A 21,402-nucleotide genomic window follows, 5' to 3' on the forward strand; every position below is an offset into this window, starting at 1 on the left:
ATCTTTGAAGAATCGATTCCTCACAAGAAACATAGCATTTCTGAAGTATTTTCGAATATATTAAGAAATTAACTTGTTCATTGTGGAGACACTCTGAATGCTTCCTCAGCGGACGAAACCCTCATAAAATTTTTAAATGTGAATTATCTGTTGTGCCTGAATGTGCTTTGTTATTATGTTTATTCTTATATCGGTTATGCTTATTATTATTCATTCATTCATTTTCTGCCACTTATCCACCCCCGGTCGCAGTGGCAGCAGACCAAGCACCTCAACCCACACTTCCCTTTCCTTAGCCAAGTCTTCTAACTCCTCCTGGGGGTTTCTGGAGGTGTTCCCTATCCAACTGGGAGATATAATTCCTCCAACATATTCTGGGTCTTCCCCTTATATTTACTGTTATTACGAGGGTCGAATGAAAAGTTTGGCCTCTAGTGTGATTATTGCACAGTAGTCAGGAGTGAAAAAAATGTGATGAATTCCTCATGGTGGAGGGATGTGTACCCGTGGACATTCATCGATGAATGAATGTTGTCTGTGGCAACGCCTGGGTGGATGCGAGTCCAGTCATGAGGTTTGCAAGGAGTTTGAAGAGTGAAAATCCAGCCATGACAAGTCTGCGTGGCCAGGCCTGTAGGGGGTGCTCCACAACAGCCACAGATGGACAGCATCTAGTGCACGTGAACCAACGCCATCCGATATGTGGACACTTTGCAAGAGCTGCAACAGCAGGTTTGTCCCGGAAAAAGACTATTTTGTAGTTCTTCAGCATTTCAATGAGTCAACAAACAAAATTTATTGCAGCAGATCAAATTTTATGAGATTTTAACCACACCTGCTGTACAGTCTGGATCTCGCTCCTTCAGGCATTGTACTTTTTTCCCCAAACTGAAACTTAATGATACAGAGGTTCAAGAAGCTGTGCGGCACTGATGTGTAGAAAAAAAAAAAAAAAAAAAAACACCCAATTTCTTCACTGATGGAATATTTACAACACGTCTGGTGCTGACGTAAGTGTGTAGAAAGGGAAGGTGACTAAGTGAAAAGTGATAACACTGTCTAATACAGAACATTCAGCAGGTATGGCAGGTACATTTAAGCAGGTATGTGATTCATGTGAGCAGTATCTTGCTTGTTATTGAAAAAACTAAGACGACCTTAGCCCCAACACTGCGAAATATGAATCTCATCACTGACAGTGATTCGATATGCACCTTGATACACTATCAATGACACAATACAGATAGCAATACATGACGATACTGATGATACGATGCAATACGATTCACCCCGTTCCCGATTCAATGTATTTGATGGCGATTCAATTCCTCACAATGCGATGTGATTTGGTGCAGTACAATTAATGATGGGTATTGATAAGATTTTATCGATGTCTATGCCATTATCAATTCTGCCTATTGATCCGATTCTTTATCAATACCTCTTGTAATTTTCTGTGAACTAAAAGTAGGCTTTACAGGTTTTCTATGTCAACAACATTTTATTGAGTCTTAAAGTAAATAAACATGAAACTGGTCACTGGATCCTTGATCTCTGGACATAAATAGAAATAAAATCTATAGTCTTTGTCAAAAGCATTTCCTTTCAGATATTAATGGCACAAATATTACTCCAGACTCTGAGCCGAGCTCTTCAGCCGGCTGTGCTGCACGTCAGGATGGAATTCATAAAAAAAACAAAAAACGGAGGACATCTCATTTTGGGAGAGGAAAAAAAAGGTTTTAGTCAGTTGTAGTTTATTGTTTATTATAACGTTTGGAAAGAGGTGTCATTTGATTTAAAAAGGTGATTCGCTCTGAAGTTATTAATTCAGACCAAAATCTGGGCGGCTCTTTGGAGCTGCACACTTAGTCCCACAAAACAGAGCATATTATTATTATTATTTCCACTACCTGATGGACAACTTCAGTTTACTCATCGGTAGGATTGGGTATCGGGAACCGGTTCCTTTCGGGTATCGTTAAGAAATGATTCGATCCACCGATATCAATAACCTTTGTGCTTAACATTCCCTTATCGATCCTTCAGAGTGGCCATTGTTTTTGGGGGTGTTTGTCAGAAAAATGATCATTTCTCTACATTGATTACAGACCCTGCAGCGGGTCTGTAATCAACTTTTCTGCAGCTTTGCTTTGCTTTGAACCAATCGAAGCAGTGCTTCGATCTGCTGCTTCGTTGGTTCATTGTTTTATTTCACTTTATCTTAATTTTTCCCCACTAAAACCCTGAAGAGCATTTGCCAGTGAGTAATATTTACCTTTTTTATGATAAACTGACCTGTTAATGTCTTCTGAAACAGTTGACAGATGTATTTTATGACTTAAAAACGGGACTGATGCTAGCGCTTTAGCATATCTATGGCGTTTTCAATGCTAAAGTTAGCATTAAGCTGTTCGCATCGCAGCACGTTTGTGTGCATTTGTTTGTATAATAATTATGGAGTGGCTATATGCCCAACCGTTGGTTCAATAAAGTAAATACGCAAGCATATACGTCCCCAAAAAAAAAAAAAAACGCCCAATGAGCGCGCTTGTAAGTTCAATTCCGGTTTCAACGTGGGGGGGGGGGGGGGGTTCCTCGCTGTCAGCGGGAGGGTTCGCAGCCCGTGAAGGGGCTGTGATCTAAATTGGTTCTGTTTGGCTCATCACACCCATTTTTAGTAATAATTGTGGACTAATTGCTGTCTGAGGTAACCGGAGTATAAACATAATTTCTCCACTGTGACATCAATAAAGTATATCTCATCTCATCTAAACAGCGGCAAGGGCTACACGAGACTGTGTGCACACTTTAAAAAGCAAACACACGCAGCTGCAAGCAGATCTACAAACACAGAAAAAGGCTGAGTATGCGTGCATTTCGGGCATTCGTAAATGAAACAACACCGCAATATGCAGCTCTACGAATGCACCAGTGTGAAAGGGGCTTAAGCAAAAAAGCTTTTGATGTTATGTTTGATGTGGTAGAAATGTGCTTTCTGGCTTCTGTCCATGGTGCATTCAATGCACACTGGAAAAAAAAAAATTAAAAACAACAACAAAAAAAAAATCTATGCAAGCAGGCAGCAAGCGAGCCATCGCGATTCAACCCATCAAATGAATCGACGCACACTGAATGAACTGATACACTTGCATCGCGCACGTTTGACTCTAGATACCTATTTGTATCGATTAATTGTAGGAAAAGCTGGTTGTCCGGACAACCCGTGAGTGAGATTCAAATTAAATATTTATCACATATACTTTGCTCTGACTTGTCACTTAATAAAAACCTGTCATACTTATTTTGTTTGTAAGTACTTTAACTTTAATATTCCAACATAGAATTGCAGCTGAAATAGAAAAATCATTACATTTCAACACTTTCTGGGACCGAGATTCAGATTAAATACTTATCACATCTACTTTGCTGTGACATATCACTTCATGAAAAAGTTAATACTGTCACTCTCCTGTGTGGGTGGTAAAATTTTGCAGTTTTATTTCAGATGTGGCAACAGAAACAGTTCATCTGTGGTAATACAGGGAGACACTTATTGCCTTAATGCAAATAAAAAAAAGTCACTAAAAGACGCAAAACATAAATAATGCATGACCTGTGGTCTTATAGTTTTTCCAAAATGTGGTGGTGACGGACATGTAATGATCCTGACATTTACTTTGTCTTCTATTTCTGTAACTAACTGTATTTCATGTCACAAAACATATTTCATGTTTTGTGACATCAGCTTTATTTTTATTTATTTTTTGTTAATATATATCCATTCCTACATTTGAGGCCTGCAGCATTTTCCAAGAAAAAGGGTTGGGACAGGGCAGTTTATTGTTAATGGAAGAATTAGTTAATAATATTTACAGCCAGTTTTCTTGGGAAATGTCAGAGGATGAATACATGAACATTTCCAACTCACCAAATATTTCTTAGACTTTATTTACATAAATCATTCAGAAATACAAACACTGTGGTACTTTATGGTAAATCTGTGTCAGGTAGGCAGTTCTCAAAAACTAAATATCCATGCTGGAAGAAGACAAGTGAGGGAAGCCACCAATACACAACTTTGGAAGAATGTTTGGCTTCTGTGGGTTTGAGTGGAGAAACTGGGAATATAACAACATTTTTTTTTATCTTCATTTCACACAGTCCCTACTTTTTTTTTTTTATTTGTGGTTGTTTCTGTTCCACTTCTGAAATTAAAGAACTGCTATAAGGAAAAGTGTTGACATTTTATTGTTTTTTTTAAAACTTTTTAGTAGAACAAACACAAAAACCAAACTCTTATAAAGAAGGAAAAAATACACAAACGTGAAGGAAAAACTGAACAATGCAGACTGATTTGACTCGTGATTTTTGAAAATAAGCAGTAACTTACTTTGAAATAAATGAAACGCAGAGCTGCAACCTAATAAGTTTGAAAAATAAAAATCAGCAGCTTGTATTTTTATGCTGACTACAGTTCATTTCCTCTTTTTCTCCTCCTCAGTCACATTTTGTGCTTGAACATTAAACTACATTAAGCCATCTAAAATAAATATCTGTGGAAAATAACAGCCTGTTAAAGTTCAGAGTTCTCAGCTGTTTTATGTGATTTCTGCTTCTGAACATCACTGCAGAGTTTCTCCACATCAGACTTTTGACCAATTTATTTCATCTCATAATTTCAGTATAACTGTCACCAACACGTGCACCTGGTGTGAACAGGACGCACCGTCAGAACAGTCCAGAGAGAAATAAAGGCAGCGTCACAATTTAGTTTGTGTTGTTTTTTCACTCTGCGCTCTACATGCTCCTCCCCCGCCCCTCCTCGCAGCCAGTCGACTCGCGCATGCGCGCACACACGCACGCCTGCAACGATCGGACCCAGTCTTAATTTTAGACGGCTTTAAGCAAAGCCGCCCGCTAAATTTTTGGCGTCTTTTTTGAAAATTGACCACTCAAATAACAGCAGGACGGCTCGCGGTCTAAAACCTTGGTTCCCGCTCCCATCTGCTCCTTTGAATTTTTAATCCCGTACCGTCCCAATCACGTGATAAATAGCAAAGTTGACTCCCATTCCGTGGGATTCCCAAAAAAATGTCAGCCTCTACTACGAACGCACACTCAATACAGTGGTCTCGCGCACACATTGATATCATGTTTTCCGATTGTCTGCTGCGTGGAGAATGACGGGATAAACCGAAAACGCTTTCTCGCGAGGTGCGGGACAAGACGTGATGTAAATAAAACAAAAAGGCGGCGGTCAGGTATTTTGGTTCTGAGCGATAAAAATTAAGAATTTGAACGCTTTAAACCAAAAAAATGCCACTTGTCTGGTCGGACAACGATTAGAGCATATTGCTTGTCCAATCACATTTTACACTTGTCCCGGACAATCGGACAAGCGTTAATGTTGATGCCTGTATATATACATATATATCCCGTTCTCCTGGTGAAAACGGGCTTTAGATTAGCTAAAACCCAACCCTGTTATTTGGGATTTTAGTAAACAAGTATATGTCCAACACAGTCACTGTCAATGGTACGACATTTCAAAGTGAAAATTAACATGCTTCATCCATCCAACACAGCTACCATGAACAAGAACAAAAGTGCAATACTACCCTATGTGATAATTTTGAGGGAATAAAAGACCACCTAGTAAAAGACCCATGTCAGGGTCCTCTGGCTATCATAGGAAACGTTATCGCCTCTTCAAAGTACCCTAACTATGACCCTGAAACATTTTGACTTTCCCATTTTCTTTCGCAGTCTGAACTCTCAGGTACAACAATACTACAATTCCTGTTTTTTGCCTCCAAAATTTCATGGCAGATAAACAGTTAGGTTTGACATGTAAAATAATGGAATTTTCAGTTTCAATTTACTGAAGTTATAGAATACCAAATCATGACAGCATTGCCTCAAGGCGCTTCACAGAAAACAACTCAGCAATGAAAAACCAAAACAAATTAAATCAAAAGATCAAAGAACATGATTAAAAGATTACAAGCAATAAAAAAGTAAAAAAAGATCAAAAATAAAAAGAATAAAAAGCAATATGTCAATCATATAAAATAGAAAAAAATATATGTTGTCAGTCATGACTTAAAAGTCTAAACAGAGTCCAACTGCCTCACTAATGCAGGGAGATCATTCCACAGGATCGGGGCATGATAGGAGAAGGCTTTATCTCCCGCAGACTTTTTATTCACCCTAGGGACACAAAGCAATCCTGCGTCCTGTGAACGCAAAGCCCAGGCCGGTACACAGGACTTAAATAGATCAGCCAAGTAGGGCGGTGCCAGTCCGTCAACAATTTTATAGGCCAGTAGCAGGACCTTAAAATCTGATCTCGCAAAGACAGGAAGCCAATGAAGAGACGCCAAAATAGGAGTAATGTGGCCAAACCTTCTGCTTCCTGTCAAGAGTCTGGCAGAAACGTTTTGAACCAATTGAAGACCCCTGATTCTGGACTGTGGCAACCCAGAAAATAAAACATTGCAATAATCCAATCTAGAAGAAACAAATGCATGTATCAGGGTCTCAGCATCAGGCATAGACAGGATAGGACGAATCTTCGCTATATTTTGCAGCTGGAAGAAAGCAGTCCTCGTGATATCTTTAATGTGGAGGTCAAAGGACAACGTAGGATCAAAAATTGCCCCAAGGTTCCCCAATTTATTCATATGATGTATAACACACAAACCTAAACTAAGTGCTAGCTGGTCAAATCGATGCTGACGTCTTGCTGGAACAAGAACCATCATTTCAGTCTTATCTGAGTCCAAAAGCAGGAAATTACTATATCCAGCTTCTCACTGATGTAAGGCAATCCTCTAGGGATTTTATATGAATGAGATTACCAGCTGTTATCGGCATGTACAACTGAGTGTCATCAGCATAGTTAGTGTTGTCACGATTAGTAATTTCTGGAGACGATTAATTGTCAGACAAATAATTGCGATTGACGAATATATTGTCTATTTTTTTCTTTCCCCCCTTATTTATATTCTACTATCGTAGTATAATTACACAATTCTGGAAGAACGTTTGGCTTCTGTGAGTGGAGAAACTGGGAATAGTGCAACATTTTTATTTTTATCTTCATTTTACATACAGTCCCAACTTTTTCTGACTTGTGGTTGTTTCTGTTGCATTTCTGAAATTGTTTCTCCACATCAGTCACGTTTTGTGCTTAAACACTATATTAAGCTCAAGACTGAACAAATAAATACCTTTGGAAAATAACAGCTGTTAAAGTTCAGAGTTCTCACCTGCTTTTTGTGATCTGTGCGTCTGAATATCACCACAGCTTCTCCACGTTCATTCATATATTCTCATTTTTTAAAATATGTTTTTAAAGATATCTGACCGTTTATTTCATCTCATGATCTCATAAATTCAGTATACGACGTGCACATGGTGTTAACAGGACGGTAACGGCAGAATCACACCAGGAGAGAAAGTTCAGAGAGAAGTAAAAGCAGCTCCAGGTTTTGGTTTTGTTTTTTAACATGTTCACTCGGGTTAAAATCCTCTCTCTGCTCCGTGTTCGCTGTGTGCACTGATGGTTCTCAGCAGCGTGTCGTGCTTCCATTCAGGAATCTCCCTCACCCATCCCCTCCCTCCCTCACAGTCTGCAACCTGTTGACTCAGCGCGCGCACACACACAGACACACACACCAACAGCTCCTTCAGTAAACTCCGCATTTTAGACGGCTTTGAAGAAGACGGCCACTGTTTCAAACGGCTGTCTTATCCAAATGGCAGGACGGATCGCTCCTCAGCCTCCATATTATTGTCCTGCCTTAAGACGAGAGCGAAACAGAGTGAGCAAGGCTGCAGCACAATAATGTCAGATGATTCTGAGTCGTTTTATGCTTTGTGGATAAAATAAATAATTCACAGTAATCGCGAATATGAAAAATAATCGCGACTGGCAAATATTGTAATAATTGTGACTGCCCTAAGCATAGCAATAAAAGGCAATCCCAAAATGCCCCAGAATATGCCAGAGGAGTGCAACATAAAGGGAGGAAAGCAGGGGGCCTAGGAAGGACCCCTGTGAAACCCAGAATTTCATGTCACTAGAGGTACTGTTATTGTGCAAGACACATTGAGAACGACTGAACAAGTATGACATCAACCATGCGAGGGCACTTCCAGTAATCCCAAAATAATTCTCCATCCTATCGAGTAAAATATGATGATCCACAGTATCAAAAGCAGCACTAAGATCTAACCAAGTCCATTGCTCGAAGAATGTCATTGACTACTTTAGTGAGCGCTGTCTCTGGAGTGATATTTCCTAAAAGCAGACTGCAATGGCTCAAAAAGATAATTCTCAGTATGGTGGTCCACAAGCTGCTGTGATACCACTTTTTCCATAATTTTAGAGCAAAAGGACTGATTTGACCTCAGCCTATAATTTTTCAATACACCAGGGTCCAGATTAGATTTCTTAAGTAATGGTTTAATCACAGCAGATTTGAAACATTTAGGAACAGATCCAGAGGTTAGTGAGCAGTGTGACACACATTTGTTACTTAAGTAGAAGTATAGATACTGCAGTTTAAAAACACTCTGGTAAAAGTTGAAGTATCAACTTGACCTCTTTACTCAAGTAAAAGTGAAAAAGTATGTGCTCCAAAACCTACTTAAAGTATAAAAGTATAAAGTAACCTTAAAAAAAAAAAAAAAAAAAAAAAAAAAAAAAGGTAGATGCCACTATATGAATTGAAAGCTTAATTTAAAAACTGATTCGTTCTACATGTGGCCCAAGACCCCAAACCCAAAATTATCCCCCAACACCACCTACATGAAAATGTTTGAATTCTAGAAGCTCTGAAATGCAATCTGGGACTATTCCAGACAAACTGCAGTGAGTGCAGCATCCATTTAGTGAGAAAAAAAACAAAACAATTTTCCTTATTCAAATTCATTCCAGTAGTATTCTGCTCTTACAAGGATGCAGCAGTTTTCTAGTTTGGCAGATAGTTCTGGAGGAAATCACTGAAGAAATTAACAAACTGAAAATATGGTTTGACCGAAACAAATTGTCATTAAATAAGACAGGGATGAAGTGGAGGTGTCAGAGTCACTAGGTGTTCACAGGAAACACTTATTTATTTATTTATGTATGTATTTATATATGTATGTTCATTGTTAGTTGCTTTTATATTTTCTGTTGTGTTTCTATTCAGGTTCTTTTTGCCTCTTTCTCTAAAATTGTATATAATAATCATTAGATTATTAATATATAAACAAAAATAAATTTAAGAAATATTACAATTTGAAAACAAATGTACCCGAACGTGACGAGAGCTGCTTAATGCCAACTTTTAACATTGAAAATGCCATAGACATGCTAACGCGTTAGCGTCGCTCCCGTTTTTAAGTTATAAAATACATCTATCAACTGTTTCAGAAGACCATAACAGATCGGTTTAACATAGAAAAGATAAATAATACTCACAGACGTATGCTCTTTAGGGTTTTAGCGGGGGGAAATTAAGCGAAAGAAAGAAAGAATAAACGAAGCAATAGGTCGAAGCATTGCTTCAATCTGCGAACCACTGCTTGGATTGGTTCACGGTTCAAAGCAAAGCCGCGCTGCAGAAAAGTTGATTACAGGCGCACATGACGTGAAATATATATATATATAAACATTAAACTGAAGCCAAGAGTAACGAGGCCGTTTGTTTTAAAAATGTAAGGAATAGAAAGTACAGATAGTTGTGTGAAAATGTAATGAGTAGAAGTCAGAAGTAGGCAGAAAAATAAGTAAAGGAGTAAAGTATAGATACCTAAAAAGTGTACTTAAGTACAGTAACGAAGTATTTGTACTTCGTTACTTGACACCTCTGTTAGTGAGAGATTGACAATTTCCAGCACAGTCGGCCCAAGAGTGGGCCACAGGTTCTTAAAGAGTTGGAAGTGGCTATCTGTACGGAGCGTCTCTGTCATTGGTCAAGAGGTCACGTACTTGTACATGTATTTGCTATACGGCTACGTACGAATAGCTAATTCCAGTAATAATAAAGGCTTAAGTAACCTGTGGGAATCTCCAGCTCTTTACTTCCTCTCCCGAAACCTCGAATGACTTCTCCCCGGCAGAAGTAGGGAAGGCTCTTCATGCTCGCTTTAAGCAGCTGGCTCACTCTCATCGACCGGAGCCACAGAAAGACCTCGAACGCCGCAAGTCGGATCCGCGACCTTAAGCTACCAGCTAACTCAAAGAAAAAACTTCGCCCTTTCTCTTCACACTGACTACTTAGCGTGAATCAAATAAAGCTGACCGTTCATGATTAAACCCCAAAACAATGATTCGGGTCTGGCAACACGATATGACAAAAAATGAAGCACTGAAACCGCGTTTTAAACATCGCATGTGTCTTGGTTTTTCCCATCCGCAACACTCGGCGTGACATCACAGATCACGTGAGTCCCTTGATTGAAGAGAGTGGCGTCAACTCAGAACATGGCGCCATTTTGGTTCCAACTGCGCTGAACTACTGAATGAACCATTTACGTTTTCGACATTTTAAAAAAATATTTAACCACATACTGCAACGCATCCGGGTACAGGTTGAGGTTCTCTTATTTAACGTGGGTAACCAACGAAAGTCTCAATGAAGGACTTATTTGCAGAAGAGCCCCACGGCACGTGTTCCTCCCCAGCACTGAGTGCCAGTCGGGAGCGTGGCTGCGACAGGGAAGTAAACCCGAGTCGCTGGCGTCCCAGTCCAACGTGCATGCTCTTACGACGAGCTGAACCTCATATTTACATAAATTTACAATTTATGATGACTTAATTAATTTAAAGCCTGAGTTATGCTTCTGCAGCTCTCTGTGTCTGACGTGCGTGACAGTTCTGAAGTTCTCCATCGCTGGATTATACATTATTGCATATGTCGCAGACATGAACGAGCGAAGCTCGTCAGCATCTCAACATGTCATTTAGACTTTATTTTGAGTAAATGCTTCAGGGGAGCATTAGCATTTTTTTTAATGTAGATGTAAATTAATATTAAAAGTGTTCAGCTAGTTGACAGTAGGGCTGTACAATATGGCCAAATTAACGTATCTCAATATTGTCATATAAATTGTCATGTAAATGTCACTTATATACATGCTGTCCATATTCTTGAACTGCTTAGGTGGGTAGGGAGAGTTCTCATGGAATAAAAAAGCTTTTCAACCTACCATCCCTGGTTCTCAAGACCAGGCACCCAAGTAGCTCCACTCTCTCTCTCTCTCTCTCTCTCTCTCTCTCTCTCTCTCTCTCTCTCTCTCTCTCTCTAAGATATTTAGGTGTACCTTAGTAAACACTAGTAGAGGTCCACCTTAGATTTGAAATGTATGATAGAAGATAAATCTTACTGAATTTTCATACCAATATGATATACGATATGACTATGATTTGAGACAAAGTGCAGCAACAGTGAAAATTAAACATTCTTAAACAAAACAGTAATAATACCACACTCATTTTGCACTCATCATAAGGTTAGGATACTGTGCCCTCCAAAAGTACTGGAACACTTGGAATTTCACACATTTTAATTTGTTTATGCCATTTTAAATACAAGAAATACAAAGAAATAAAGAACAAAATTTTCTAAAATTGTCTCCGTCAAACTCAAACTGAGCAAATCTCTAAAACTTGATAAAACTTGTAAATAATAATTAGTTTTATTACCAGTTTTCTTCAGACAAGTCAGGGGATGGAAACATGAACATTTCCAAGTCACTGAATATGTCTTGGACTTTATTTACATCAATTATGAAGAAATACAAAAGTTTCTTTGACCAAAGCATCAAATCTTGGCTTTCATCTTAAATGTACTTTCTGTCAAATTGTAGCTGAACTTTCAGGTCTTCTTTTTAAGAAAATCCTCCTCTGAACCACTTCATCAGGAAGCTGGATTTTAGATTTTTAATTAATTTATATCAAGTTGTAGAGATTTGCTTTGAGTTAAGGAAGATAATTTTAGAAAAAAAATGTATTTGAAATGGAATAAACTAATTAAAATGTGTGAAATACCAAGTGTTCCAATACTTTTGAGGGCAATTGAGAAACACAATGAAGAGCAGAATCTTACATCTCATATATAGTGCAGCAGATAAGAGAATATTTAGAGTGGAATCCTGTAAATGGTGATACAAGCATCACATTCGACACAAATAATCCATAGACATGAACTCTTTGAAAAAACTGATTGGCCACTTGAATTTTCAATAGGCAGCCAGGTAGGGGTCAACTGAAGAATTACACAGGGGTCAAAATTAAAAGATGCTCCAATCATATCGAAAACTACACCACATTATTTGCCTGATCATAAAGATTCCAAAAAAGTATAGTTTGGACAATCTGTGACTGAATGTTATGGAGTTATGAGTTAAAAGCAGTAAGAATGGTGACAAAGGTCAGTTTCAGTTTGTACAGGGGTTAAAAGATAAAGTTGCTCCATTAATGTTGTTTCAGCTGTATTTGTGCTGAATTTGATGCTTGTATCACCATTTGAAGGATTGTTTCTGTTATCTGCTGCACTAATAAGCCAACAGAGCATGAACCAGCTGCTTGTCTGTTAGCTTTAATGTGTATATAAGGCAACCCGAATTAAAGGAGAAATGCTGCGTTTAACAACCTGGAACTTTTTGTGGTACACAGCACAAATTACTGGACAGGAGGAACCTAGCAGTCAGTGTGACTCACTAATTTCAAAATGCAGGTCTTTCAACCAGACATGTGGTGCCGTAACATGTCAATCATCTGTGTCCAATCAGATTTCAGGGGAGTCCAGTGAAAGCCTGGCCTCCGCTCTAGTTCCACCCATGCCAGGAAGTGTTCAAGATTTGACATTTCCTGTTTCACTGTGACTGAAAATTTGGCACTTTCTGTTTGAGTGTGATCTTGCCACTGAGTTCCCGCGAGATTCCATGGGATCTTGTCTGTCAATCCAGAAAGTGTTTGACATTTGAATATTTCCTGTTTTACTGTGGATTTGAAATTTGGCACTTCCTGTTTAGGACACCCTGTACCATGAGCAAGCTTTGCGACGCTTCGCTCGTATTATGGACTAATTTGACCCTCAGCGAGCTTTTCTTTCTACAATCATCACCTCCAAATCAAAGGTAAGGTTTACAATTTCATCTTTTTCAGAGTCCGTGTTGTAGGTTTGCGGACTTTTCTGATCTATTTGTAATCAGCGTGCGCACTGCAAAAATAAAATAATGATGGGAGATAAAGGAGCAAAAGCAGAAAAGGGTCAAATCACAGCCTTTTGTGTCTGATTTAACAGGTGCACGTCAGGCTATGGGTTTGAATCTGAGCATGGTGTGAAAAAAAAAAAAAACGGTCGGACATGTAATCACGGAAATGACTCCGGTCCCACTTTCCTCAAATCAGCAAGTGTCAGTGCTGAACTTTAATTTGTACCTCTGTTACTGTGCACGTCCAGACTGCTCTGGGTTTTTAATGGAAATACATTGCAATCAGATGGGACATTTTATCTGATGTGAGCGAAAAATACGTTATACAAAATCTGTTATATACAGTGTTTATTACATGGGAAACAATACAAAAACTTTGGGACTTATTTGTCCAGTGACTGTGAATATCCGGTTTATATGATGACAGTTTAGGTGAGTTTTACTGTACATGTGACTGAACAATAAATTTACCTCTCAAACCTTTGATGTTGATGTGAGCTTCCATCCCACACATCTGACTTTATTTGCCCAAATTTTTCTTCTGTTCATATCTGAAGGGAATTTGTACATCTTGAAGCCCTTGGTGTGTCTATTTGTGCATGCAAATGCACAACAACCTGGCATTTTCAGCGAATAAATAAATAAAATCGCTGGATTTACATGCAGACAGATTAAGAGCGAGCGCTATTTTGGCCCAAAGATGGAACCATGAGTCACGTGACCATTTCTTTTTTCGACTGTCCTTACTCTCTCAATCAAGGGACTCTAGATGCATTTGACGTTACTGTGACCTTGTTGTTCCTCTTTGTTTTTCATGGCGGGCAGCAAACAGCATTTCGGTGTTTTACTGCCACCTAGTATGTTTCAGTGTGGTGCTGAGTTTCCTGGCCCCTTTAACAAAAAACAAACAACAACAAAAAAACACCTTACTTTCCGCTGACCTCTAAATCTCTTAACCAGCCCTGTAACCAGCCCTGTAACTTTCAAATAATAATTATATTAAGTTGAATGTCTCCTACTCTCGGGCTTCACCTCTTTAGGTGCAGCTTTTCAGTGGCCTCACTGTTCCCAGATCTTGCTGGACTGCCTAAAGGTGCTCTCCTGTGTTTCCTACCTCCCACCTGTGTGCTCCCAGTTTCTATGGTTGTTACTTTTGATTATTCATGTGGCTTCAGAATGACTGAATGAAACAAAAATATACTCATGAAAGCCTGCTTTGCAGACATAATAATAATAATAATAATAATCTTTATTTAACCATGTAGAATTCCAATGAGCTCAAAACCTCTTTTGCAAGGATGACCTGGCCAAGAAAGGCAGCGGCATATGTCATAATGGACAGGTTAACATCAACATGAGAACGTTGGTGATAAATACAATACAATCAACTTGGTCATAATAACATTGCACAAGGTGTAAGTCTCAGGCAGATTTCATTTTAGAAACACAGCCATTGCGCAAAAGAATACCATTCGCAATCTCGTAAAATAGGCCGGAAGGTGTTCAAGGAAGTCAGTTTGGACACCACTTCAAAAATATGGGGGGATATGGAATTTCTCTTAAATCACTTGTACACCATTTACAAACAAATCTGTTGGTATGAGAGGATTTTGCGTGAGATGCAATGTTTTCTTCTGCCAAAGGTTGGGAAAAAAGTGAAGCTGTCCTTTAACATGGACCTCATTCTGTGCACATAGACATTTTGACCATGGGGTGGTGCTAAAGGATAGCTATACAAGAGGATACACTTGTAAGAGGTGGAATGTGTGTTGATGAAACTCAGACCCAGGACCTCCTGCGACTTTACTCTGGACACATGCAGTGGTTAAAAGACAGAACCCAGAGTGGAAAACCAGGAAAACAGGATGAAGGAAAGTCCAAAAACAACAGCTGGATGTAGTCAATCAGCATATGCTTGGATTGACAGAGGAAGAGACTCAAGACAGTACAAGTTGCAGGCAAATAATCAACGGCTGTGACTTCATGACTCCTGACTATAATGATAAGATATTAGATCTCATGGCGAACTGAAGAAATTTTACAATTGAACTATGCTTTCTAACTGTTGAAGCTTTGAAAGATCTTGGTTCTGGTGCAGATCTAATTTTACATTTTTCTAATATGCACTGTGGAAAATTACACTACAAATTTATGTGAATATATTTGTTATATCAAAGAAAGAGAGAGGACTTAAAATGTGGAAGCCACACAGCGCCAAAGCTTAAGGCCCCGGTTCAGAACATGACTCCCTCTGGGCTCACCAAATATCACACCGGGGCTGCAAGTTTTTGTCTGCTCAAAGGTTGTCAAAGTTAGAAGTGCACATGTCCTGGTGAAATAGTACAGAATTCAAATGAAACTGAACTTGTCAGCATTCCTCAGTGTCTGATTTTCTGTGAACCAGCGGTGAGATCAAAAGCTGACTGGCAAACTGGTGACGAATGGCTGAAAAACTGGAGCAGATATCAATCAATCAATCAACTTTTTTCTTATATAGCGCCAAATCACAACAAACAGTTGCCCCAAGGCGCTCCATATTGTAAGGCAAGGCCATACAATAATTATGAAAAACCCCAACGGTCAAAACGACCCCCTATGAGCAAGCACTTGGCCACAGTGGGAAGGAAAAACTCCCTTTTAACAGGAAGAAACCTCCAGCAGAACCAGGCTCAGGGAGGGGCAGTCCTCTGCTGAGACTGGTTGGGGCTGAGGGAAAGAACCAGGAAAAAGACATGCCGAGAAGGGGGGCAGAGATCGATCACTAATGATTAAATGCAGAGTGATGCATACGGAGCAAAAAGAGAAAGAAACAGTGCATCATGGGAACCCCCCAGCAGTCTACGTCTACATAACCGTCAACATAACCAAGGGATGGTCCAGGGTCACCCGATCCAGCCCTAACTATAAGCCTTAGCGAAAAGGAAAGTTTTAAGCCTAATCTTAAAAGTAGAGAGGGTATCTGTCTCCCTGATCTGAATTGGGAGCTGGTTCCACAGGAGAGGAGCCTGAAAGCTGAAGGCTCTGCCTCCCATTCTACTCTTACAAACCCTAGGAACTACAAGTAAGCCCGCAATCTGAGAGCGAAGCGCTCTAATGGGGTAATATGGTACTACGAGGTCCCTAAGATAAGATGGGACCTGATTATTCAAAACCTTATAAGTAAGAAGAAGAATTTTAAATTCTATTCTAGAATTAACAGGAAGCCAATGAAGAGAGGCCAACACGGGTGAGATATGCTCTCTCCTGCTAGTCCCCGTCAGTACTCTAGCTGCAGCATTCTGAACCAACTGAAGGCTTTTTAGGGAACTTTTAGGACAACCTGATAATAATGAATTACAATAGTCCAGCCTAGAGGAAATAAATGCATGAATTAGTTTTTCAGCATCACTCTGAGACAAGACCTTTCTGATTTTAGAGATATTGCGTAAATGCAAAAAGGCAGTCCTACATATTTGTTTAATATGCACTTTGAATGACATATCCTGATCAAAAATGACTCCAAGATTTCTCACAGTATTACTAGAGATCAGGGAAATGCCATCCAGAGTAACGATCTGGTTAGACACCATGCTTCTAAGATTTGTGGGGCCAAGTACAATAACTTCAGTTTTATCTGAGTTTAAAAGCAGGAAATTAGAGGTCATCCATGTCTTTATGTCTGTAAGACAATCCTGCAGTTTAGCTAATTGGTGTGTATCCTCTGGCTTCATGGATAGATAAAGCTGGGTATCATCTGCGTAACAATGAAAATTTAAGCAATACCATCTAATAATACTGCCTAAGGGAAGCATGTATAAAGTGAATAAAATTGGTCCTAGCACAGAACCTTGTGGAACTCCATAATTAACTTTAGTCTGTGAAGAAGATTCCCCATTTACATGAACAAACTGTAATCTATTAGACAAATATGATTCAAACCACCGCAGTGCAGTGCCTTTAATACCTATGACATGCTCTAATCTCTGTAATAAAATTTTATGGTCAACAGTATCAAAAGCAGCACTGAGGTCCAACAGAACAAGCACAGAGATAAGTCCACTGTCCGAAGCCATAAGAAGATCATTTGTAACCTTCACTAATGCTGTTTCTGTACTATGATGAATTCTAAAACCTGACTGAAACTCTTCAAATAGACCATTCCTCTGCAGGTGATCAGTTAGCTGTTTTACAACTACCCTCTCAAGAATCTTTGAGAGAAAAGGAAGGTTGGAGATTGGCCTATAATTAGCTAAGATAGCTGGGTCAAGTGATGGCTTTTTAAGTAATGGTTTAATTACTGCCACTTTAAAGGCCTGTGGTACATAACCAACTAACAAAGATAGATTGATCATATTTAAGATTGAAGCATTAAATAATGGTAGGACTTCCTTGAGCAGCCTGGCAGGAATGGGGTCTAATAAACATGTTGATGGTTTGGATGAAGTAACTAATGAAAATAACTCAGACAGAACAATCGGAGAGAAAGAGTCTAACCAAATACCAGCATCACTGAAAGCAGCCAAAGATAACGATACATCTTTGGGATGGTTATGAGTAATTTTTTCTCTAATAGTCAAAATTTTGTTAGCAAAGAAAGTCATGAAGTCATTACTAGTTAAAGTTAATGGAATACTCAGCTCAATAGAGCTCTGACTCTTTGTCAGCCTGGCTACAGTGCTGAAAAGAAACCTGGGGTTGTTCTTATTTTCTTCAATTAGTGATGAGTAGAAAGATGTCCTAGCTTTACGGAGGGCTTTTTTATAGAGCAACAAACTCTTTTTCCAGGCTAAGTGAAGATCTTCTAAATTAGTGAGACGCCATTTCCTCTCCAACTTACGGGTTATCTGCTTTAAGCTACGAGTTTGTGAGTTATACCACGGAGTCAGACACTTCGTTGTCTACCTTCCTGAGGTTACAAACTAGTGGTGTTTGTCTTTCTACATTTCTCTTAAGCTCTATTGAGCCGTGAACTTTGAATCTGTGAATATCTTTCTAACTTTACCGAAGTCTTTTACTTTATGTACAGAGTGTGTACTCACTTTCATCATCAGATGGAGCAGCATCTTATTTGGATCTAAAATAAAAAATAGTATAGTAATATTATTTGATAATGCTCTATAGAAGTTGACATTTTCAAAGAAGCCAGACCAAGTTAGAGGCTGAAAATTTCAAAATGTATATTACATGTATTATATGTATTATATAATATATGTATTATTATTATTATATTATATATTACATATACTCATATGTCCTGAAAGTCCTCTCCCAAGATTTTCACGAGTATCACGATTCATGCAATTAATTGCAGCGCAAGACGGCATTTTGCGGTGCAAACAAAGCTAAATCAAATCAAACAAAGCTAAATCGGCGATTATTAATCTAAATTGTGCGTGTGCAACGAGCGTCTTTTTTATATCAGCGTTCGAAGTTCTGGGGGACACAACATGGCGTTTTCCCATTCCACGTAGTGTATAGTTCAGTGAGTGCAACCCTGGCCTCCACTCTAGCTCGACCCATGCCAGGAAATGTTCAACATTTGACATTTCCTGTTTCACTGTTGACTCAAAATTTGGCACTTCCTGTTTCGGTGTGAACTTGCCACTGTGTTCCCGCAAGATTCCATGGGATCTTGTCTGTCAATCTAGGAAATGTCAATCCAGGAAGTGTTTGATATTTCCTGTTTCACTGTGGATTCAAAATTTGGCACTTCCTGTTTGGGCCACAGTGTACCATGAGCGAGCTTCGTGCTGGTACACAGCGTTTCACTCGTATAATACCCATCTCATTTCTGTAATGTAAAATGGCACTTCTCATTGTGGCTTACAGTACAACCATATGTATAACCCTAACCCAGACCAAAAACATTTTTGTCAGAAAAACTGAACCCTCATTACCTCGAATAAACACCAATATGAGATCATTAGCTTTCATTTGACACCAAAACTATGGTGATAGGTGAAGTACTGACCGAAGGACGGACTGCTGACTTGGATGCTGTTTGCCTTGTGTTGAACACATTCACAGCACAGTTGTACATAATTCAGTTCATTGTGAAGTTTTTCAAATATTTTCTCTTATATGCCAATTACTATACATTTATGTAAAGTTCTGCTCATGGAGAATTTGAAAATAATGACTAAAATGCACTTTAGGGTAAGAATAGCTATTGGCCAAGGAGGCCAGATCGCTCACCATCCACCCCATCACAAAAAATGTCATTTAATCTTTTAAAATGTTTAATGATATCCTATATCAAACTTTCACTGGAAACAGTACTATAACTCATTGTAATTTAACTTTTTACATTATGCTTTACTTTACATAGAAATAGAATATTTTCTGCCAACTGAATATTGTAACCATTTCACACATGTATGGCAATCATAATACTGTATATATCATTTTTCAAGCATAGGATTTTTTGTTTTATTTATAGCCACATTATTCTTGCATTTCTTATTACAAGGAAACTACATTGCCAGAATGCTAGGTTTCCCAGAAACAGAATCCCAAACTGACAATAGCACAACTTATGGTTCCTGGTGATCCAGAAGTGATGGCTTAATCACTCAAAATGACCATACTGTGGATACTGCTCCATTCATTTCAAAGCAGCCAAGGAAGACCAATGACAGCGTGGTCAGGATTTGTATTAAGTACTCATAATTCACCCAAGAATTTCACCACTATTGACTATTATCCAGTCATAAATCACCCAGTTACTGACTGCAGTACCATTCAGGAGTGGCTTAGGGCAGCAGAAGAAGCCACAAAGGAAGTAGGCCAAGAATATGTCATACCAAATTTGTATTTTTTGTTGTTGTTGCTGTTGTTGTTGGTATGTTCAGTTAAATGTGAAAATAGGAAAATAAAGTGTTTAAAAAAAGTGCAAAAATTCAGCCCACAAACGGCACTTGCGAGTTGTTTTCAACCGTCATATGATTAAATTAGACAAAATGTACTTTTCAGAAATCTATAGATTGATATGGTATCATGTGTGTAGGTATTTAAAGAAAGTCAAAAGTGCAAAAATTCAGCCCGCAAACAGCACTTGCGAGTTGTTTTCAACCTTTAGCTGAAGATTGCACCAAAAGGTACACCGGGAATGAGTTATCATGCTGTTACCACTCAAACATCCATTCAGGACATTATAGCGGCTGAAAAAAAGTCAGGTGGCATTGTGTTGTGGGGTGGCGGGGGGCATAGTAGTCTATCTCAGCTCCCGGCCTATAGCTGCAAAACTCCATTTCCTTTGTGTGTAAATATAGTGTAAATATATCCTCTTTGTCATATATTATGCAACAGCTAGTGAGAAATAAACACTGTTTTTGTAACCTAACACCACCTCTGGAGTCATTTACAAGTCATTTTGCAGATGTTAGTGTGCATGCTAACGTCCACTAACTCATAGCAAACTTCCTATGAAGTTAAATTTGTCTCATGAATACCTACAAATGCACAGAGGGTGATCTACATGTATTCCTTGATTTGCACAACTTCCTCTTGTACTAAAACATACAGGTTTTTGACTGATTGATTGATAGAGGGGCTTTATTGAACATGTACAAATTGTATGTAAGACAATCGGATCTTAATAATTAATTAAACAGCTGCAAATTATAAAGCAGACAATGCTCATACGGTCAAGGGTATTTTAGGATTGGGTTATATTTACTTATTTAACTGGTCCTGGGGTGGCATCATGGCTTGGTTAGCACACTTGTTCAGTTTTTTGAGAATTGCATACTCCAGACAGACTTACCATACGGTACCACAATGTTTGTATTTCTTAATGATTCATGCGAATGAAGTGTACCATCCAGGGGTAGCTGTAGACTCTCATCTGCTTCACGCTGCAGCCACAGGAACCAAGTGGCCTCAGGGCCTGTAGGACTTCTAAGAATCATCTAGTACTAAGAATCCATGCTCTGTGTATGTGAGTTCATGTTATTCTTTTATTTGATTTGTAGGGGCAACAACTCATGAAGTGACCAACACACCAGGATCCATGGCCAGAGACAACGGCTTACTAAATCTTAGTTAACCAGCTTCTGTGCTGAGAGCATGAGAAAAGATGATGTCAGAGCACATTGTGTACAAGGCCAAGATGGACAAAGACGATTATCTGAGCTTTAAGAACACACGCGACACTGCTTTCACTATGTAGAATTGTCATGTGACAATTCCATGAGTTACACCCATTCA

The 21,402-nt window shown here is 38.9% G+C and overlaps 1 protein-coding gene across 1 annotated transcript in view; it reads right to left on the reverse strand.

Moving 5' to 3' along the window:
- The window catches only part of rfk (riboflavin kinase), an 18,345-nt gene extending 8,015 nt beyond the window's left edge, over positions 1–10,330 (reverse strand). The window contains exon 1 of the mRNA XM_034170407.1: positions 10,055–10,330. Coding sequence (XP_034026298.1) covers positions 10,055–10,166 — 112 coding nt within the window. The 5' untranslated portion in view covers positions 10,167–10,330. The remainder of the gene's footprint in view (positions 1–10,054) is intronic.
- Positions 10,331–21,402: the final 11,072 nt, after the last annotated feature.

This window comes from Thalassophryne amazonica, chromosome 5, assembly GCF_902500255.1.
Source record: "Thalassophryne amazonica chromosome 5, fThaAma1.1, whole genome shotgun sequence".
NCBI lineage: Eukaryota > Metazoa > Chordata > Actinopteri > Batrachoidiformes > Batrachoididae > Thalassophryne > Thalassophryne amazonica.